This window comes from Paralichthys olivaceus, chromosome 20 (assembly GCF_024713975.1).
Source record: "Paralichthys olivaceus isolate ysfri-2021 chromosome 20, ASM2471397v2, whole genome shotgun sequence".
Taxonomy (NCBI): domain Eukaryota; kingdom Metazoa; phylum Chordata; class Actinopteri; order Pleuronectiformes; family Paralichthyidae; genus Paralichthys; species Paralichthys olivaceus.
Window position 1 is genome coordinate 2,790,391 of NC_091112.1, and position 20,468 is coordinate 2,810,858.

General features: G+C 43.6%; 4 protein-coding genes and 1 long non-coding RNA gene across 6 annotated transcripts; 1 reads left to right on the forward strand and 4 right to left on the reverse strand.

The window, feature by feature from the left end:
• Positions 1-74: 74 nt before the first annotated feature.
• On the reverse strand, positions 75-2,819 carry LOC109640572 (gap junction alpha-9 protein-like). Its single transcript, XM_020104653.2, has 2 exons — positions 2,680-2,819; positions 75-1,735 (listed from the first exon to the last, which is right to left on the reverse strand). Exon 2 carries the CDS (start codon positions 1,716-1,718, stop codon positions 210-212), a length of 1,509 nt encoding a protein of 502 aa, XP_019960212.2. The 5' UTR covers positions 1,719-1,735; positions 2,680-2,819; the 3' UTR covers positions 75-209.
• Positions 2,820-3,759: 940 nt separating this feature from the next.
• On the reverse strand, positions 3,760-9,010 carry LOC109640577 (serine/arginine-rich splicing factor 10). 2 transcript variants are annotated; one of them, XM_020104662.2, is made up of 6 exons: positions 8,810-9,010; positions 7,143-7,247; positions 6,044-6,147; positions 5,675-5,846; positions 5,530-5,583; positions 3,760-5,191 (listed from the first exon to the last, which is right to left on the reverse strand). In XM_020104662.2, exons 1-6 carry the CDS (start codon positions 8,872-8,874, stop codon positions 4,975-4,977), a joined length of 717 nt encoding a protein of 238 aa, XP_019960221.1. In that variant the 5' UTR covers positions 8,875-9,010; the 3' UTR covers positions 3,760-4,974. The 2 variants fall into 2 exon arrangements, with proteins under 2 accessions (XP_019960221.1, XP_069372106.1); XM_069516005.1 differs by lacking the exon at positions 7,143-7,247 and adding an exon at positions 6,696-6,985 and having other exon boundaries at positions 6,044-6,150; positions 8,810-8,980.
• Positions 9,011-9,464: 454 nt separating this feature from the next.
• LOC109640552 (fatty acid-binding protein, liver-like) lies at positions 9,465-11,057 on the reverse strand. Its single transcript, XM_020104629.2, has 4 exons — positions 10,694-11,057; positions 10,441-10,613; positions 9,774-9,863; positions 9,465-9,653 (listed from the first exon to the last, which is right to left on the reverse strand). Exons 1-4 carry the CDS (start codon positions 10,758-10,760, stop codon positions 9,603-9,605), a joined length of 381 nt encoding a protein of 126 aa, XP_019960188.1. The 5' UTR covers positions 10,761-11,057; the 3' UTR covers positions 9,465-9,602.
• LOC109642949 (Na(+)/H(+) exchanger beta-like) lies at positions 11,057-19,061 on the reverse strand. The gene is made up of 12 exons (XM_069515995.1): positions 18,411-19,061; positions 16,702-17,162; positions 16,348-16,598; positions 16,015-16,232; positions 15,708-15,904; positions 15,352-15,441; positions 14,940-15,010; positions 14,676-14,849; positions 14,282-14,396; positions 13,995-14,093; positions 13,830-13,902; positions 11,057-12,990 (listed from the first exon to the last, which is right to left on the reverse strand). The coding sequence occupies exons 1-12, from the start codon at positions 18,730-18,732 to the stop codon at positions 12,725-12,727; spliced, it is 2,337 nt and encodes a 778-aa protein (XP_069372096.1). The 5' UTR covers positions 18,733-19,061; the 3' UTR covers positions 11,057-12,724.
• On the forward strand, positions 18,741-19,479 carry LOC138405854 (uncharacterized). Its single transcript, XR_011239525.1, has 3 exons — positions 18,741-18,881; positions 19,063-19,185; positions 19,311-19,479. It is a non-coding gene; the product is annotated as an uncharacterized lncRNA (long non-coding RNA).
• The last annotated feature ends 989 nt before the right edge of the window (positions 19,480-20,468 follow it).

The window sequence follows — 20,468 nt, forward strand, 5'->3', positions numbered from 1 at the left end:
ATGATGTTTTCATTGCAACGACCAATTGAAAACAAACATACTGTAAAAAATGAACACTTTTGCCTAAAATACTTGAAACTTAAAAAAGTCAAATAAATTAAACTAAGCCAGCCACCAGGGGGCGATCAAGGTCTTTTGGCTTCACTTTTGAAGAACAGTCATGTCGTCCATCTTTATATACAGGAAGTGATCCACAGCTGTAGGTTTGTTTATATCTGTAGGTCAGTCGGAGCTCGCCTGCTGCTGGCGCTGCTCGCCACGGACACTCTGCGGTTTGGAGAGGAGGCCGTGGGGCTGTTGCTCTCCCGGCTGTGTCGGGACACGGAGCTCAGCTCCCCTGCAGAGTCCGGGCTCTGAGACCGGCTCACTCTCTTAATGTCTGACTTGGAGAGCACCCTGGCTCTGGGGCCCACGCAGCTGCCACGTAGCTTCATGCTGCTGCCGTTCCCGTGGTAGGAGTCGCCGCTGTCCGAGCCATTCCCCTCCACCACCGTGGAGCAGTTCCACGGCGGACTGACCCTCCGAGACTTCCTCACAATCCCTGACAGTGTAGTGCAGGAGGAGGTGTCTGCTACAGGGAGGGTGGGATACTCGGAGCTCGCACACCCAAGGTCCTCATGATGTGGAGACCGTTCCTCCGGTTCATCCTGTTTGTCCGCAGGAGGTGAACGCGTCTCACTGCTGGTGTTGTTGGAGTTGCTGTTCTGCTCCGTGGGGCTCGGCATTCCCTCCTTGCTGTCCTTGTGGCCGTCTGGTTTTGCACCAGGGTCTCCTTGTATTGGCATGAAGGCAGAGGAGGCATTGAGCAGAGGGTAGTTGGGTCCGTTGCCCTGCTTCTCCAACAGTAACGTGTATCCACTCGGTGCTGTGGGGATGGTGGTCTTGCGTCCCACTGAGGTTCCCGTGCAAACCTGATGAACGACTGAGTTCTTCTTGGACTTGCTGACGTAGTACTCGTCGAGGTCGTCCTTCAGGTGCGGGTAGAAGTCCAGGATGCCCTTCTTGAGCTTCTTGTAGCCCAGGTGCATGATCTCAAGGAGGCTGAGAAAGAGGGAGATGCAGGCGATGGCTTGCATGAACATCATGAACACGGACTTCTCTGTGGGCCTGGACACAAAGCAGTCCACCACGTTTGGGCACGGTTCCCTCTCACACTTGTAAAGCGGGCTCAGGTGGTGTCCGTACAGGATGTACTGACCCATCATGAAGCTGACCTCCACCACAGAGCGAGTGACGATGTGGGCCACATAGGTGCACAACAGAGACCCTCTGAGCGGCGCCTTGTTGAGCTTCCCTTGCTCCAGCTGCCTCATCTCCTTCTCGATCCTCCTCTTCGCCTCAGCCAGCTCCACGTCCACCGCCTCCAGCTCCCGACGCAGAGCCACCTTCTTGCAGTGGCGCTCCTTCTCCAGGGCCCGTAGCTGGTAGATGGCGTGGCCCATGTAGACCAGCGAGGGCGAGGACACGAAGATGACCTGCAGCACCCAGTACCTGATGAGGGAGATGGGGAAGGCCTGGTCGTAGCAGACGTTCCGGCAGCCGGGCTGATCCGTGTTGCAGATGAAGTCTGACTGCTCATCGTTCCACACGTCCTCCGCAGCCACACCCAGCACCAACATCCGGAAGATGAAGAGGATGGTCAGCCAGATCTTGCCGACCATAGTGGAGTGGATGTGGACCTCCTCCAAGATCCCACCAAGGAAGTTCCAGTCTCCCATGGTTTACATCAGCAGAGCTGGAGTGAGTGAGGTCAAAGCTCAAAGTCAGAATATTCATAAACAATCAATATAGTTTTTTTTACTTTGAAACTGATCAATATTATCATCAATATCTGGGAGGTTTAAAACCCAGTAATGTTATAAACACAGGCAGCAATATTGTTTTTTAATAATAATGATACGATTTCACTTTTTTAAAAATTAAATAAGTTTGAACTTTTGTTCTTGTGGAAATTTCAGTCATATGGAAATAAATGACTAACTTCCTGAAGCTGCAGCGTAAAGTTTACAGCTGGAATAACACAGAATGGTTAGTATCAATATTTAGCTGTTTGCAAAAATCTGATAAATTGGACCTTAAATTTGGATCTGCACCAAAACTTCATTTCAGAGAAAGTTGTAGTTTCACTTTTGTCCATTTAGAGGCAGCCGGAGCTTCGGTGGAAACATGACTCGAAAATTACAGAACTAAAAAAAGGAGTATAAACACAATATAGTGTAAAATGCTCCTAACGTGTAAATATATAGTTTGGTACAAACATATTTATATTATACTGTCCGCACATTTTCTACTGACACTCATGACTAGTAAAGTTTTGATGACTCTGTTTCTGAGTATTTGTTCTTTTACTCATTTATAATATCTCTATTCTGTCTAGAACGTAGTTTGACATCATACGACCAGTTAACCCTGTCACAGCTGAGCACTGACACATAGGACACTGCACTAATCTGACTGTATGACCTTGAGCTAGTGGTTTAAATGCAGTTATTATAGGTGCTCATCGTCTTTAGATAAAGTGATTAAAGATAATCAATCAATAGACCGATCACATCAAATATAAATCAATAATCAGACCTGGGACGTTATTCACAAGAAAGAAAATAACAGTGGAAAGCTGATGTGTGCATCTCACTGAAATGTACTCACACAAATTGATTTTAAAATGAGTTTTCTTACCTCTCATGTCAGAAATGAAATGTCACAATAAAAGCCTTTCTGCTGCGGCTGCTGCTGAGCTCAGTCCCACAGACACATCTTTTATTTTCTTGGTCCTTTGTGTAAAAAGTCAAAAGTTTCCGTCTCTGCTGTCGGTGAAAACTGGACCAAAACCAAATCAGTCCAGTCGCCTCCAGTTGTTCACAACTTATAGTCCATGAAAGAGAAAATCAATGGATGCTGGTGAAACGCTCTGTTGCCATTTACCTTGCAGCGGTGAGAGTAGTGTCCGGCCCCGACAGTGACCGAGGCGGAAATGTGCTGCGCACATTTGTTGTTTGTCGCCTGTTTCTGGTTGAACCTAAAGGACCCTGAACTGGTTTGATCCTTCAGGACACAACTGGTGCACTGGGCTGTTCCCTTCGCTGGGATCGTTCCCTACATGAGAGATCAATTCTTCTCTCAGAACAGAAATAGTCAACCCCCAGAAATATCCATGTTGCAGAAGTGATCATCTGATCTGTCAAAAGACATAAAAATTTAACTATAGTGATAATCAGCCGATTTTATTTGCTACCTTCTTGAACTGTTTTATTTTAGTGGTTTAATATAAAATCCTGGACTGAAAACTTTGTGGTTCTTCTTGTGAAATCTTTTTGATAATTAGACCAGTGACAGATGTGTAAAATAAAGAAAACACGATGCTTCATCAGACTTTAACTGTCGTCGCCTTAAACCGAGATTTAACTCGTACCTGCTTTACTTCATTTAATGTGGAGGGTCTATGTAACAGCTGTTTTTGTCTGATCATCTTTTGAATGGCGAGTCTGATCAATGGGACATGTCCCATTTCATACATGGCTGCATCCTCCCCCTGAATCTAATTTCAGTTATTCCTGCAGCTACTGTTCCATTAAAAGGAAATCAATGAACAAGGCTGGACACGGAGCCCGCTGGTCTGTGCACCAGGGAAATATTACTCCTGATGTTTCCTCCATATCTTCTCCTTTAATAGTTTTCCCTGATTGAAATAACCTGAGTGCCTGTGTTTGATATCCAGCTGACCCGATGAACGAGTTTACAAACTGAAGCCACACGTCGTTTCTTTTTACAGAACGTTATCATTTAATACTCAAAATAACAGTTTCTTTCTACGGATGATAGAAGGTCGGGAGGATAAAACATGCTGTGACAACAAGGGCTGCTCAGAAAAACTATCAACACAGTCGGATAAAGAACTGATGAACGGAAAATTAAATTTAGAAAAAAAGGGTTTACGGATACAGAAAAAACACATTAATGTACAAACAGATTCTGGTCGAGAAAATTTTAACACTTTTTTAAAAAGATTCTTTTAGTGTATTTAAGTCCAAACAGTCTTCATATTGTTTTTGTATTTTTTTATTCCTTCCAGGCAGCCAGAGGTTTTAATGTTAAAATATAAAAATATCAACTTGAAGTTGAATCCATCGGTGTTTTCATCCTTCTCAGCCGTATTACTGCTGCAGGAAATCTGTTTTCAATTCGGTCTGAAGCCGCCAGTAAAAGTGGAAGATTATAAATAATGTGCAACGTGATGAATTATCAATCAAGCTGAGTTTGGAGTTTATTCTAATTAAGAAATTAACACATTTCACACATGAAGAAAACAGCAGGAGATTGGAAATTGTCCCGAACATTCAGGGCCAGAGGAGTTTTTTTCTTCCGGTTTTGTGATTTTCAATTTTTCTAGAACCGTCATCAACGAGCCCACTCGCTCGCCGTGAATGTTCTAGACACTTTCCTGCTGTATTCTCACACGGACTAACTCGAGACATTTTCCTTGAGGAAAGTTCCAGAAAAGGTCCAGAGCAGCTGACTCAGACATTTGCATTCTCACGCGCAGCCCCTCCGGAAAATGTCCGGAGCTCAGTGCATGTCTGAGAGCGGCTGAAAAGAAAAAAAAACTGGTCGTACTCGTTAACAAATTGGATTCCTTTTAAAATACTGACTGATTTTGCAAAAAGGGTGCATAGGGTTTAGAAAACTAAATTATCAGCAACTGTATGTAAAAAAAAAGAAAAAAGAAGAAGACGACAGATTATTCCTGGCCGACAACCACTGAACATAGAAACTGCATCATGTTCCTAACCGGAAACGTTACCAAAATAATGTTATAAAAACAAGCAACCGACCTCGGGAATTGTTCATAAAAGGAAGCTGCAAAAACAAACTTTCTACAAATGGTTCAGTGGAACGTTACATTCATGTCAAACAAATCTTTTCTTAACAAACACCCAACTCTGGTACTGAGCTGAAGGAAGGAGCGGATACTTTCTAGCGTCCTCCTGACTTGCGTCCAGCCCAGGATCGGGACCGAGAGCGTGATCTTGACACAGAACGGGATCGTGAGCGGGTTGGGGAGTGTGCACGTCGCACTTCTTCCTCCGTGTAATGGGAAGTCGAAGCTGGGTTGATGTTTTCTCGCGGAGACGCCGATCTGGAGCGCGATCGAGATCTTCCTCTGGACTCTCTCCTCGGCCGCTGCTTGTACCTGAGGACGCAGATGGTTGTGAGAGAGAAAACCAGCGGAGGTTAACGAACTGCACTCGCCCGAAATATGAAAATATATTTTTCTGAGAAGTTTGTTAAGACTAATGTTTACGCCCAAGCAAGGTTTCAATGTGTTCACACTTTGTTGCCTCTCTTCTTAAACTAATCTGACAAACCGCCTCGTTCACATTGACGATCTCTCAACTTTCCGTTTGTCTGTGAGTGAGCTAGTGGGGGCGGGGCCTGTGCGTGAGTGTAAACTCCGCTCTCAGACTGAAAAGCACTTCGACCAAAACATTTTGCCGTGGACGCAGAAATATTATAAATATAAAGTAGTACCTGTCGTCCTCACGGCTCCTGCTCCTTCCTCTTCCATAAATCCGCCCACGAGATCTGAGGAAACAATTGAGGTTATTCTCTTTTTCCCCTTTCTCAGTAAAATGAATCTGACTGATGAGATTTAATCACTCAGAGGAAAACTCACTCTCGCGGACTCTCCGACCGTCTGCGCCGGCGATCGTATGAAGGGCTGCGTGATCTGTATCTGTCGTAGCTGCGGCTGCGTGAGCGTCTGCGCCGGCTGTCTCGGTCATAGTCGTCGTATCGAGAGGATCTGCCTGGAGACGGCCGCTCCTTCGCCTTCATCTGATTTGGAGCTGATGTAATGGGAAATGGTTCAAACAGGGACACGACTTAATATTCTCGTGTAGTTAAACTTTTGATTTACTGATTACTATAAGATGATATAACCAGGAAGGAATCACACAGCAAATCCTTCTCTACCACCAACATTCAAGATGAAACTTAGTCCACAGCAGAAACTTTGTAGAAAAGTCAGAAGTCAGTCACTCACTCTTTCTGTCGCCCTGTGCAAACTGGATTTCAATCTGCCGGCCACCGACCCACTTCCTGTCCAGGCTGTGAAGAGCATCTTCTGCATCACGCACGTCCTCAAATGTGCTGAGTGGTTAAGGGTTGTATTCGCTTTCACGTGTTTGGGCCAAATAAATGTAAATCAAAGTTTTCCTCTTGAACAAGTGCAGTGGACAAAAGAAAAACTATTTGTCTTTGCACAACACAATTTATCAAGTCCATTGTATTTTACACAACATTTCACACCACATTGTCTGAAAGTTTATTATTTTATATTCATGTAAGAATGATGGAGGGTGGCTTGAATTATGAAATTTAAGAGTTTAAAATTAAAACATTTTACGTACGCACATTAATCTGTTCTGTAGAACAAGTGAGAAAATATCAATACACAAAGAAACGCTCAGCTGATTCTTGTAGAGATAAAAGATGAAGTAAGTTTTTCAAACACATCAAATCACCGTCTGACGGATCAGGACAATAAATATTTAAACAAACACAGAAATTGTTGCTTAATAAATAGTTTTGATCAAAAATGAAAAAGTCATCGATATCACAGGGACAAGCGGACTCTGATGTCATGTCAGATTCTTGGATTCGTCTTAGGATACAAAATAATTCAGGCTCGTTACCTTTGCTTGACTTTGAACTTCATCTTGATCTTTACACTCTTTAATCGACTCCCAGAGAGACTCGGGTTTCCTGCTTGACTTTTAAACCTCTTTTCTTTTCCCATTCTTTGCCGCCATTTCCAAGCTTTGTCTCCGTTCCCTTTTCCTCTTCATGCTTTACTTTTCTCTTTTCAACCTTTTCCCCCTCTCTGATCCTGAAGGCCTCTGTGTGACTTGTCTTTACAGCTACTCTACACAGGGTCTTTGTTACTCTTTGTGGCCAGTTCCACAACTGGATGCTTTTACATTTTCTGAAGCAATAACAGAGAAATACGTGCGTTAGATATTCAATCAAATTAAGTGCAAGGAAAACATCACAAAAACACACCTCTGCTGAAAGAAAACTTCAAATTGTTGGTTAGCAGGATGCAAAAAGAACACAGGTAACACATGATTGGGAAAGGATATTGAATGTATGCAAATCCTCTTGGTTGACGTGTATGGAAGTCAAGTGGGATGTAGACATCTACTATCGGCCCATAGCGGCCAAACTCACGCCGCAAATCCTCAGGCCTGAACACCGTAAATACAAGTATGACTCAACTGACCAGCACGGGGGACACGACCTACATCATCAACCATGTGACAACAGCTGGGAGAGCAGCTGGTGGGTGAGCTAAAGGGACATTTCACTCAAAACACAATGAGACATGTTTTGTTTTCGTCTTACCTGGAGGGTGGTCCACCTGTCTGCATTGAGCCCGTGTCATTTCATTGGAGACACTGTTGCTGGATTAAAAGTGACTTTCCAGTTGAATTTGATTTTATTTTTAACTTCTTGAAATCCAAATGATCACAACACGCACCAACATTTTTTAAATGCAACACTATGCAAGTTGAGTGAGTGTGAATATGGAGAATGTTTCCTCTTTTATTCCCACTCTTCACCCTGAACGTCTGTTCTCTGTGACTTTGGTGAGAGGGTTCGATCTCCTGTGAGAAGAACTGACTGAACGTCACGGCCTCAACTGTCAGAATCAGGTCCAGCAAGGCCCCTGAGCATCATTACTTTAAAAACACGTTGTGAACGATCGTCTTTAAGTGTAGAAATACACTTGTTCGCTGAAGTTTGTGCTGTGATGCTGCCCGGCTTCTATTTAAATGTTAATGACAGGTCGGGCTGTTCCTGCTGCTCTCATTCAAGTTACACAGCGTTGCTTAAACATAAAAAGTTCAAGGACATACCAGAGTCAATGATGTGCATTTCAGACGCTTATTGTTCTGTTGTGTTTTGGTGAACTGTCCCTTTAACACTTTTTGTTAGCACCCAATTAAAATGTGAAAACCCAGTTCCTACATTCAGATTTCATCAAAAAATCAAATACAACCTGCAGAATATAAAGTACAATAGTGTTTGAAACTCAGTGTGTGAAACCTGCAGGTTGATGCTCAATACATGGAATAATGTGTAAATATGAGTTTTTAAGGGTTCATCCTGCACAACCAGTACTTTGAGTATATTCTGAACACAAGTCGTTTACTTCATGGTTTTTTTTTTAAACTTTACTTCTTGTGTCTATATGCTGATAATGTGCACAGATAAAATAACACAATACCTCATCACACGTGAAAACATTATGTTTGCTGTGGTCTGATGTGTAAACTCGATGGGTCTAATCTGCATTACGATGTTTAAACAATGTTAAAAAAAAAAAAAAAACAGGTTCAAGTAAAAACATTCAATAAGGATGAATAACGTGTTCGCTACAGATCAAATCCAGACGAAGACAAACTGAGTTCTCCGCGTTTTTAAAACGTATTTCAGCTGCAAACACCCGAAGTGCTCCGTGTTTGTTAGCTAACAGCAGGTAGCTCGGTTAGCTCGTTTACAAACGTGCAGCACGATCCCAGCGCGGACAAAGAGAAGTCCCCGAGGCGGATAGCGCCCCCGCGGACACTTCGCGGGAAAGACCCAGCTCTTGTTTCGGTTTGAATTTGTGAGTGAACGCAATTAATTATTATTATTATTCTGCGCGACGGTTTAGCGTCAGGCTAACAGCAGCGGCTAAGCTAACGGGGCTAGCGGTGGTTCGTGTTCGACCTGCGGCGGTGGCGGCGCCGGGACGCGGACTCACCTGGACTCATCGCCGATGTTCCTGACAAACAGAGACGTGCTCGGAGGCCTCATGTGTCTGGCCATGAAATTAAAATCCCTCAGCGGCGGAAAATGTCGCTACAGAAAAAAAAAACCCAGCAGCGAGAAAGTGCGCTGAACATGCGCAGTTAAAACGCGCCTTGTTCGCTCCTCTTCTTCGTTTGGGTTTGTGTGTGTGAAGGGCCGACAACAGACGAGGACATTACCGCCACCACCCGGTGAGGAGCATGAACTGCAGTGTGCAGTGGTGACTGTTTAGAATAAAATGAAGTGAAATAAAATGAAATAAATGAATGAATGAATGTTAGTGATGATTCTGAGGAGGCGACAAAACAAACATACAGAGACACGATGATTACAGGAACACAAATGACCACTTGGATGCAAAAAAACTAAAAGAAGCAAAAAGTAGTTATAAAGAAACAACAAAAACAGCTTTACAGCCACAAACAGACACAAAACAATCACACAAACACTGAAAATAACCACAAAGATGCTCAACAACCACTAACAGACCCAACGCGACCACAATGAAACACAAAGCAATCACACAAAGAAACAAAGGACAGACACGAGCTGCTTGTTGTTTCCACATGTTTGTCATGTTTTTGCAATGAACCGAATACAAACAATTATTTTGGTTTGTTGAATCGTTCAACTTTATTCAAGTCATTCAAATGTATTAAGCTTTATTCATAATCACTAGCGGGCCCTTGGCCCTCGGCCCTCGGCTGAGAGGGTCAGAGGACGATGGATGAGCCGACAGCTGCCGATCAAACTCGTCTGCTTCTGCTGACGAAGGTTACTGAGCCAGAAGTGACCGTCTGGAAACAGAGACACAAATAAATATGATTCACCCACAAAAAAACTCAGTCTGTGTTTCTGTGTGAAACAGAATATCTGTAGCATCAGCAGATTTTTAAAAATGAACTAAAGCCTCTCACCTCGACCATGTCCTCTCCCTGGAGCTCTCGGACAGAGGTGAATTTATCAGTCTCAGCGATCAGCTTCCCGTTCTCCTCTCTGACGGTGCACTGGACGAGAACACAGACATGGATGGGGAGACCGAAAATGTGTGTATCAGTTGTTTATATTTAATATAAATGGAGAATTGGGGATGAGGAAGGAAAGGAAGGGTACATTTATTTTGTTAATTCAAAATGAACAAAAAGTGGAAACAATGTTGTGTTGGTCAGCGGCTCTCAAATGTTTGTTATGCAAGAAAAATGTAATCCTCTAAATAAATTTAAAAAATCAATTTCAGCAACAAATTACAAATGAATTAGCAAATTAAATAATAACTGTCTTGCTCACTGACTGTGCTCCATCCATTCAAAGATCTTCATCTTTTCAGTCCATCTGACAAAACCTTCAATAATAATCTCTGCAGATGTTTTAAATTGCTGGTTCTTCAAAGTAAAGATTCCTTAAACTTTGCAAAGAGCACGACTGTTTCCATGGTTTTTACTTTTAAATGCACAAAACTAAAAACTGCAGACTGAATCCTGATCTCAGGGTGGTGAAAGTCTTCCAAGGTCAAACATCCTCATCATCATCATCTCTGACGTCTTCTCCTCTGTTTCAACTTTACTTGCAATAATCTGAAATTACCTTGAACTTCCTGCCGTCCAAAGACGCCATCTCTGTCTCTTGTCCGAGGCTGAACGAGTGAACTTTGGTGCAGACGGGAGTTTTCATCGTGTAGGTGAAATCTTTGCCGTTCTGCTCGATCACTATCACCGGTTTGACCTCCTTACGCATTTTGACAACCATCTGAGGTGCACCTGAAACACAGAGATGACGAACAAATACGTCTGCACACATTACATTAACAAATCCTTCAAATATGAGAAAACATCTGTACCAACTATCTTCAGGAACTCCTCCAGATTTTCCTCAGAATAAACTTTCCAGGTGCCGCTGAAGTCCATAGCTCCTGGTTGTGCTGCTGCTGCCTGAGAGTGTTTGTTGTTCTCGTTGTGATAATCTCATCACGAACTGCTGGTTGTCATGTTGGGGACTTTAAACTCCCTGTTATTTAGACTCTGGAATTTCCAATGAGACCCACGATAGGTGGAACTTTCCCTTTTTCCTCCCTCACAGGCTGTGATGTAACATCGTTAAAGACCTGTAATATGTAAAATGTAATGTGTCTTTAACGTGTTGCTGATTTTCTCTCCACCTGCTCCATTTTCCCAAATCCAACAAAATCCACGCCCATCATTCCTGAACATTAACGATGGTAAACTTTTATTTCAGACAGGAATTAAAGCTTTTCTCCATTTAACACATTTTTAAAACCTCAAGTTTTTCTTTTCATGATATAAAAAAACCCAAAAAACTGGCAAACACACAGAAAAGCACAAACATTTTAAGGCAAACGTGTGCAGGCAGCAGAAGCTCAGGCAGTCCAGTGCAGTGCAGCAGACTCAGGATAAACATGCTCCGATAAGAAGAACACACACACGTGGAGCTTTGCGTCTCTGTGGGAATGTTACTGAAGCTCGCAGCACAACAAACACTTGAGCTTATCGACGCTCACATTACAAATGAATCACCGTGGAGCACATTTTGGACAGAAACACTTATTTTCTTTGTTGCAGTGGGCATCTGTTAATCATGTGCCAAGCTGCGGTCCCTGAGAAAACACTGATCCGTCATGCGTCCACATCTGAAACATCAACAGTGCTGAGTTTGTTCACAGACGTCGGTCATATTATAATACTTTCAGTTTGTTCTTGACTCTTTAAAGTTGTTTGAACATGCTTGGATCAACAGATTGATGTTTTCTATTCAACCAACCAGTCGACAGTTAGAAATAAGTTACTGTGGTTCACTTTGTTCCATAATACTTCACGGCCAGTGTTTTTGAGGCAGATACAAACATAACATAACTTTTTTTTTTTTTTTATAAAAACACAAACAATGATTATATAAAATCCCTTAAAGTTTCTTTTGTTCTTTGAAACATTTTAGACCACGACACGTACAGAGCAGCACATTGTACAGTTAGAGGCTGTGCTTTGAGCTAAATGCTAACACACTCACTGTTTTAACATGTTGATCCCAGTATAGCACGATAGCATGCTAACATACGGCTAAATGGCACAAAGCTGAGCCTGATAGGAAAGATTTTACTGATGCAGATATTCTGTTAATTAGCACAACAGCTTTGATCACCGACGCCCACGAACTACAAAGATGGACGACGCGACAGCTCCCAAAAAAGTGAAGCCAAAGAATTTTGATCGCCCCCCGGTGGCTGCTTGCAGTATAGGTTCTGAACCCTGATACTTTGGCTTACAGTCGGCACAGCAGGAGGAAGGGAAGCTGTGCCGAGCATCTTTATTTGCCGTCTGTGCTCTGAACCAAATGACATCACAGTCCAGCAGCTCCCACACGTGTCCACAGGACTCGTCCTGTGGGGACAGCGAATGTTGGCAGTTTGGACGAGCTCCTTCTAAATGAACTCAAATACATTAAAGCATTTCTGATATGAAAAGTATTTTTCCTTTTGGTCAACACTGACACGAGCTGATATCTGATCAGTTATCCATCAGAATTCATTCTGTGTTATTCCTACTAATGTGCTTTGAGCGGTAAACTCCACCCATCTGGTGCTTCAAGTTTGGTAAAGGTGCTTTTGTCTTTTTCTTGTACTACTTAATGCACACGTGCGTGTTAAGACTCAATGTGACTCACACTGAAACAGGAAATGGCTGTGGTGCATTCTGTAGTGTGATGAAATATGAACTTCTGGACATTCAGGTATAAACGTAAAAATGATCCCAAATATAAAGCTTTGCTCCGATTGTTCATCCAGTGATTTTCACTGACTGAACGTAACTGATGACACGAGGAGAGACGAGGAGGAAACATGTAAACATGTGCTTCATCATGAGAGGGAGGAGCCGTCCCCCTCCTCATCTCTGTTTTGACCGGGGTCGCTAAGGCAGCGAGAGAGTTTCAGATGCTCCTCCTGGTCGTCTGGTGCTTTCGCCCTCAGCTCTGTTTCACCTTTATCTCGCAGTGCTCTGCTGTGATTGGGCCTCAGGGATGATTCGTTCATCAGGCTGACGTTGTCAGGAGGGCCGGGACGTGTCTGAGACGCTCCACCTCTGGGACTCTCGCCCTCAGCGTTGTAGGTGTAAACCTGGTGTTCTGGGAAATAGAGATGTTAGTGTTCGAACAATGTCGACAAGCTGCTGCAAAACCACGAAGACAAGAAACTGTATGTCTTTTGTTCTTTTTGAGGAGGAAAAAGGTTTTTGAGAAGTAGTTAAAGTATTTACAAATACTCCTGGTATAAATCCTGCATTTAATGACTGAAGTAAAAATGTTTATTATTGGCTTAATGCAGGCACAGTATTATTTAATATATATATGAATTTGTAGAGTAACTTGTGATCTGTCAGATAAATGTAGTAAAATGTACAATATTTACCCGAAGCAAAGTTAAAGTTTAAAGTAGTAGACGGTAAATATGCTAAAGTGAAATTTTAAAATTAAACTTGGCGCGGCACTTTAACACCTCACCACTGTTGATAAGCAGCAACACGAGTTAGAAAAATGTTTGTGTTGTCTTCTGCACACAAACTGAGAAACTAGAAAATATATCAGGCTGTAAAAATGTGCGTTTAATGAAAGTTTGATTTAAAATAATTCATACTATTGATTATCACTGAAATCCACATTTGTAAGCTACAATTTAGAAAATATTTCTATAAACACATCATGTACACAATCATTAGTGAATTTCTTTTAGAATGCTGTTGATAAAAACATGTACTGAGCATTTTACAGTTGAAAATTGAACTTAACAATGCCCTCTCGTGGTCAAACTATGCAATGGCAACAGTGTTTGGGAATTGATCAAAATGCACATATTTTATTTTATTAATCAAATTAATGACAGAAATAATTATCTAATAAGAATCAAATAGAGAAAACGCTCCAAACACTTTACTTCACTGGCCTTAAAAGCTTCATGTGCGACTGACCTGGTTCGAAACAGACTTTTCTCACAGACGGAGTTTCCTGCCGGTTTGCAGGAACTGTGAGGTAGTGACTCATCTGTGAGGGAAACAAAACAAAAAGAGAGAACGCACTTTAATTTTCAAAGCTTTAAACCTCAAAGAAGAATCAGCGTCGGTGCTGAAACTCACCCTCCTCTCCATCTCCACTCTCTGCTTCCTGAAGCGAAGCTCACTCAGATTGTCCTCGAACGGATCCATCATCAGGTCGTGTCGGCTGTAGGAGCGAAGCTGAGGAGAGAGAAAAACATCAGTGCCAGCATCGGAAAATATGATTCTTCTTCAAACAGTTAATCAGTGATTTTTCGCGGTGGGATGCTCCTGGAACTTGAAAATGTGGATGAAACGTTCGTCGCGCTCAGGAACGCGGATGCACATCGGTAAATAATTCATGAACTCTCCACCGAGGCCTCTCGTACCCTCTGTCTCGTCTTCTGCAGGTTTCCTCGCAGGATCTTTCTGATCTCCTCCTCTCGACTCCTGGAGATACTCGGCATCGCACGTCCTCTGCTCAGACCTTTCGGCTGAATGTTCCTGCAGGTGCACAAAAAAATACAACTCTGATATCTGACATTTTCTTTGAACCATCTATTGAAACAGTTTTTAGACTTTTAACTTTCCTTCTTATTTTTTTATCTCACAGTTTTTAATGTTAAGTGATAATCAAAGTCAAAATGTGGGAATATGATGATGGCAATAATAATAATAATAATATAAAGTGGTTCCTAAATGAAGTTGAGATCAACTCCCCTTAATCCTTCATCTAAGAAACTACATGAGGATCTGCTCCTGTGACGTGTGACTCAGACTTACTGCATGGAGACGGACGACGCGATGGTGGGCAGCTTGGCGGTGCTCCCGCTCTCCACCAGCATCATGGCCTGCTTCATCTCCATCTTGTTGTAGAAGGAGATGAGCTGAGGTTCAGTGGAGCGTTCGCCCGCGATCAGCCACTTCTTCACGTACGTCTTGTTGAAGCGGTTCAGCCTGAGAAGAGACGACAGTGACAACAGTGGTAGACAGAGACGCCATGGAAACGGAAGACGGCGAAAGGAGGACGTGTTGACGGAATCCTACTTGTCTTTCCAGTGATGGTGTCCGTAATGACCACAGATGTCTTCGATCCCTGTGAGCAGATGATCCAGGAACTGAAGATGAAATTCGTTTTTACAGTCAGGTTTCACGTATACAGACAGAAATCACACATTTACCCTCAAACTACTTGAAGTCCTAAAAAAAAAACCAACTAATGTCTATTTGCCAAATAAAATTATCGAACTTATCCACCCTGTAAAAAAACAAGAAACATTTCTAACAAGGTTTCATTGAGAAAAAAGGTCCCGTCAGTGATTTAGGAGAGAAACTACAAAACTTAAAATAAACCATTTAATGTGTGAAAACCTTTCAGGATAAATAAATCACGTGTTAGAATCAAGACTCGACTGTTGTCTGTTGCTGAAGCGTCACTGACTGAAGGTTCAAATGTCACCTGTGTGTGAATCTCCTCGTTTATCGATCTTTTGCTTTCCTTCTTCTTCTTCACTTCAAGAAGCTCCACCAGAGGCCTGATCGTCATCCCCTGAAAACACACAGGAGGGAAGTCGTGCACGTTTGTTTTTCCACTCACGCACATGAAGAGTGTGTCGCAAACCATCCTCCTCACCACTAGAGGTCAGCAAAGAGAAAAACCTGACTAATCAGGTGTAAAAAAAAAAATAAAAAGCACAAATGATATATTGAAAAAAAAACCCAGTTCTTAAAACTAATATTATTCATTCATAATTTTGTTATGAGCTGCAACGTGTTTTAATTCTGACGGACGCGTCCAGAGAGATTCGCTCTCACCTGCACGAAGACGGTGAAGAAGATGACAGTGATGATGGCGGTGAGGAACATCTGCTTCATCTCCTTGTTGGTCAGCAGGAAGCCCAGTGAGAAGGCGATGGCCCCCCGCAGGCCCCCGTAGGCCACGATGAACTGTTCCTTTTTGTTCAACTTCACGATACGAAATTTATTGATGATGTACGTGAGTCCGATGACCCCTGAAACACACAACAACAACAAGAGGCAGCAACGTGTGTTATCGTACACTATGCTGACAAATCACACAACAACATGACACATAATCGAGGTTGTGTCCGTTTGCACTGACCCAGAACCCTCGACACCAGACACAGGATAAGGGTGAGGATGACAAAGGTCCAGTTCCAGGCGTGAGGGCCGGCTACCGTGGAAACGCCGAGGAAGATGAAGATGAGCGTCTCGGTCACGCTGCTCAACATCTTCAGGAAGTATTTGATGGTGGTGTGGGACTTGTGGGAGATGTTGGCCTCCACGTACGGCCGCATTACCACGCCACACGCTATCAACCTACGCGGGACGGGAGCAGAGGAGAAAATATTCTTGAGACGAGCCGCTCTGTTTTCAGTTCAAGGTCAGTCGCACGTTCCAGGATATTTTAGATTTCTGTCAGAGTCTGACTCACGACATGATCCCCGACAGGCGGAAGACCTCAGCGGAGAGGTACGCCATGTAGCTGTAGAGGAAGACAAACAGCGGCTCGATGACTCGAGTGTGAGAGGTGAAGCGGGAGGTGAAAGCACCCAGGAGGCCGTAGATGGCTCCGACCATGATGCCTCCCAGGGAAACCACGAAGAAGCAGATGACGCCGAGGAGGGCGTCGCCCACAGTCACAGTTCCTGCTTCAGAAAACTCCTTGAACAGGTGATACAGAACCTGCAGGGAGAGGAACAGAGGCAGAGCCAATTTGGAAATGGAAATACTCAAGTTCAAGTAAACACAAAATTATTCTCCAGCCTCCCTCTTTCGCTCCACTCACCACGGTGACGGCGTCGTTGAGGAGCGACTCCCCGAACACGAGGATGTGCAGCAGCTCGTTGATGTGGATCTCCTCGAACACGGCCAGCACGGCCACGGGGTCCACGGCCGAGATGATGGAGCCGAACAGGAGGCAGGACAGCAGGTCCACGCTGGCCAGCTGCGCCCCCTCGATCTGACACACGCCGTACATCATCCCGCCGACAAAGAAGGTGTTCCACAGCGTGCCCACCACCGCGAACACCAGGATGGTGCCCAGGTTTTCCACGAAGGGCCGGATGGGCAGGAAGTAGCCGGCGTCGAGGATGATGGGAGGCAGCAGGTAGAGGAAGAAGAGCTGGGAGTGGAGGATGGGGGCTTCCTCTCCGATGGCTTTGATGAAGCAGCCAACAAGAAGACCGACGACGATCAGCAGGCAGCTCTCCGGGACCACGTTCGACACATGGGGAATAATGTGAAAACCTGCGGAGTGAGAGGATTTCAAATTTTTATGTCTCTGCACCAAAGCTGGTGACGTTAGATTGTTGGGTTGTGGGTCCCATTCACATCGTTCATATCTCAAGAGCGCTTTGAAGAAGTGTCTTCAAATACAAATCAGGGAAAACACCCACTGAGAGAATCTGCAAACGTCCTCAACAAGGGTCGTTCACTAAGCGGGAGGTCGGTGGTTTGATTCCCGGCTCCTCACTGTGTGGGTGAATGTGTGAATGGGACTTGTACTGTAAAGCACTTTGAGTGATCGACAAGAAAAGTGTTATAAAAAGTATTGACCCTCTCTCTCTTCACTGAACGAGCCTTGGCATTTGTTCTGTGCGTCACATGACTCCAGGCTGCTGAATACGAGCCAGTCAGTGGTCTTGTGTGCAGCCCCCCCCCCCCCCACCTCTCCACTCTGACTCCGCACTCTGCACACTGACATCTTTGTTATCGAGCTGTGCGTTTGGACAGGAAGTGGGACCGGTCCTCGGAGAGCACAGCTGGACGAACAGATAAAGATGCAAGTGAGCGTCACTCTTCAAGCCGATCACAAACCACCGTCCTACATCGAGGCTGGTGCCCATTTCAATATTCAGTTGGTTGTTATGTAAGACGGATAAAGTTTCAATATACACTTGAACAAAAGTTGATGAAGTAATAATGAGATTGGCTCGTGATTGGTCGAGCACGTCTACAGGCACGACCCCCACGATCACGACGGCTCAGACTCAAAATGTCCAACGATTCATCTCTTATCAGTGACCTTCAGCTCTGACGCAGATACACAGAGCCAACTGGTCTGTGGCATTTATTATCATCATCATTATGTTTTTGATTACTTGTAGTGGAGCTGGCTTGTGTCCCACCGCTCCACAGGTTGTGTTCATCTTCTCCAATCTGCAGCTTCTCTTTGTCGTGGGTTGAACAAAACGAGACATTTGAAGAAATTTGACATTTTTAATTTTCTCACTAGTCACTGGTCAGTCTGCTGTAGTTTAACAATCCATTAGTTTGACATTTTCAGTCAGAATCCATTTGAATCTCCTCACGTGAGTTCAGAAATTCAAAAATTACTTTAGAAACTTTGGACATTTAAGTGAAGGGCTCATTAACCAGAGTTTGATCCACCAGCTCCTCTCTCTGGTCTATTGATTCAGTATAGATGGATTCAGTATAGATGGATTCAGTATTCATGGATTCATGGATCTGTCAGATCGGTAGTTTGTCTCTCACCTAGCTTCATGAGCAGAGCCAGGAGGATCCACAGGGAGATCTCGAACGGCTTCCTGACGTCCTCGTAGTGGAAGGAGAGGACGGGGAAAGCCTTCTTGTGAGCCGTGGAGTTACTCGAGTTGTCAGGGTGCTGCTCCCCCGGCTGTGCCTCCCGGCCTGGGTCCCTCCGCGTCCCGTTGCTTTCCCCCGTCACCTCGTCACGACTCGCGGAGGCACCGACAGCGAGCAGCAAAACGCAGGCGAGGACCCCGGCGAGACGCGCTGCGGAGCGGCCGCCGCTGCCGCTGCTTCTCCGGGGAGGCCGGAGCGTGAGAGCAGCCATTTTCAGAAGGTTCCCCCGCTGCTGTGATCCAGATCCGAGGAAGATGAAGATAAGGAAGAGGAGGAAGAGGAGGAGAGCGGTGCGGGCAGGGGCGCGCCTTTACGCACAGACATCTTCAAATTACGCACAGCTGAAGAAGAAGAACACAGGTTGGATGGCGTCATTAAAAAACTTATGACATCAGCGGAAGATTTTTTTATTTTAATTATCATCACGTCAGATAAAAAAGCAGAGATCTGTTGTTTGTTTACTTCTTCTTCTTCTTCTTCTTCTCAACTTCACGTGTTTTCATCCGTCACATCAACACTTACTCTGCACTTTAACACCCAGCTCGTCCACAGCGGAGACCCACGTTCACTGACACCTGCTGGAGGGAGGGTGAACTACAACCACCAGACAGCTGCAGGGTCCAGATGTGTTTCACTCTTAAATACGATCTATGGTTTGACTGAGGTATTTTTATTTCACTTAATATTAATCAATGTATAATTTCTGACGTTTTACAAACAAAAGTAGTAAATATAAATGAATTATGGGCCTCCTCTGACCCCTCTGACCTCTGGGCCTGTGTCTCACAGATCCATTCATTTCATGGCTCGTGTGAAAAGAGAAAAAAGATTCCTGAAGGAAATGTTCCTGCTGTTGTTTCAAAGTGTGATTCTCTTTCTGTCAGACGTTTTATTTTCCTTCCATATGTACTGAAAATCTCTCAGAAGAAGAATAAAGATTGAGACTGTTATGAAACTATTTGAAGTAGCTTCCGTTGTTTCTCTTCAGAGTGAACAAAGGTTTCACAGCTCTCACATTCTCCTTTAACGTCTCTGTCCATCCCCAGTGGCAGAGATTTAGTGAAACCATCATCAGAGGCTGTTTCTCACAGAGTCAAATCTCCGTCCATGTCTGGTCGACAGAGGCTGAGGGAGAAATAAATCTGCAGGTGACGTGAGCTGAAAAACAATGAAATGCTCAGTAGAGCTGAACGGAGCTGCAGGGCTGAGATAATAAGAAGTAATGTTTTCCTTTGTTAACATTAAATGTAGATCGGTTTAAGTTTCATATAAATCTTTGTGTAACTTTGTTCTTCATAATGAATTGTCTCATCCACAGCAGCTTCCCCTCATGTGAGAGATTCATTCACATGAATCGCTCTGTACAGTTTGTGCAGTCACGCGTTGTTTCAGCTTCCGACAAAACTTTTCCACGTGATTGAGACACAGCGACACAGCGACACTTTTGAAACTGACTGAGAACCACCATTTGTTTTAATGTCCCAGAAATATGTGGAGAAATCTGCACACACACACACACACACACTGAAAACATGGTTGTGAACATAACTTATTCAAGAATTACATCAAATGACCAACAATTAAACAATTAAATTCTTTTTTATGGACATTTTGTTTTTACATTTTCTTAATAAATCCAGTAAAAACATTATTTTTAAGTTATATTTTAGTAAACTGAAGATTCCCTGATGAAAAGAGCTCCTTCACAGTTTGTGTAGCACATAATAAATACTCACAGCATTAAAAATTTAAAACATAAAGGGGCAACAGCAGAACAATCCTCAAGACTGGACTCAAATATTCTGCAGGAAATTTAGTGACTAATTTTAATAAACAACATTTCTGTGATCAATTTACAAGTTTTTATTTTGTTCATTTTGTTGAATTGATTATTGTGTGTGTTTTGTTGCTCTAAAAAATGCAGCAAGTATTAACAAGTCTATAACT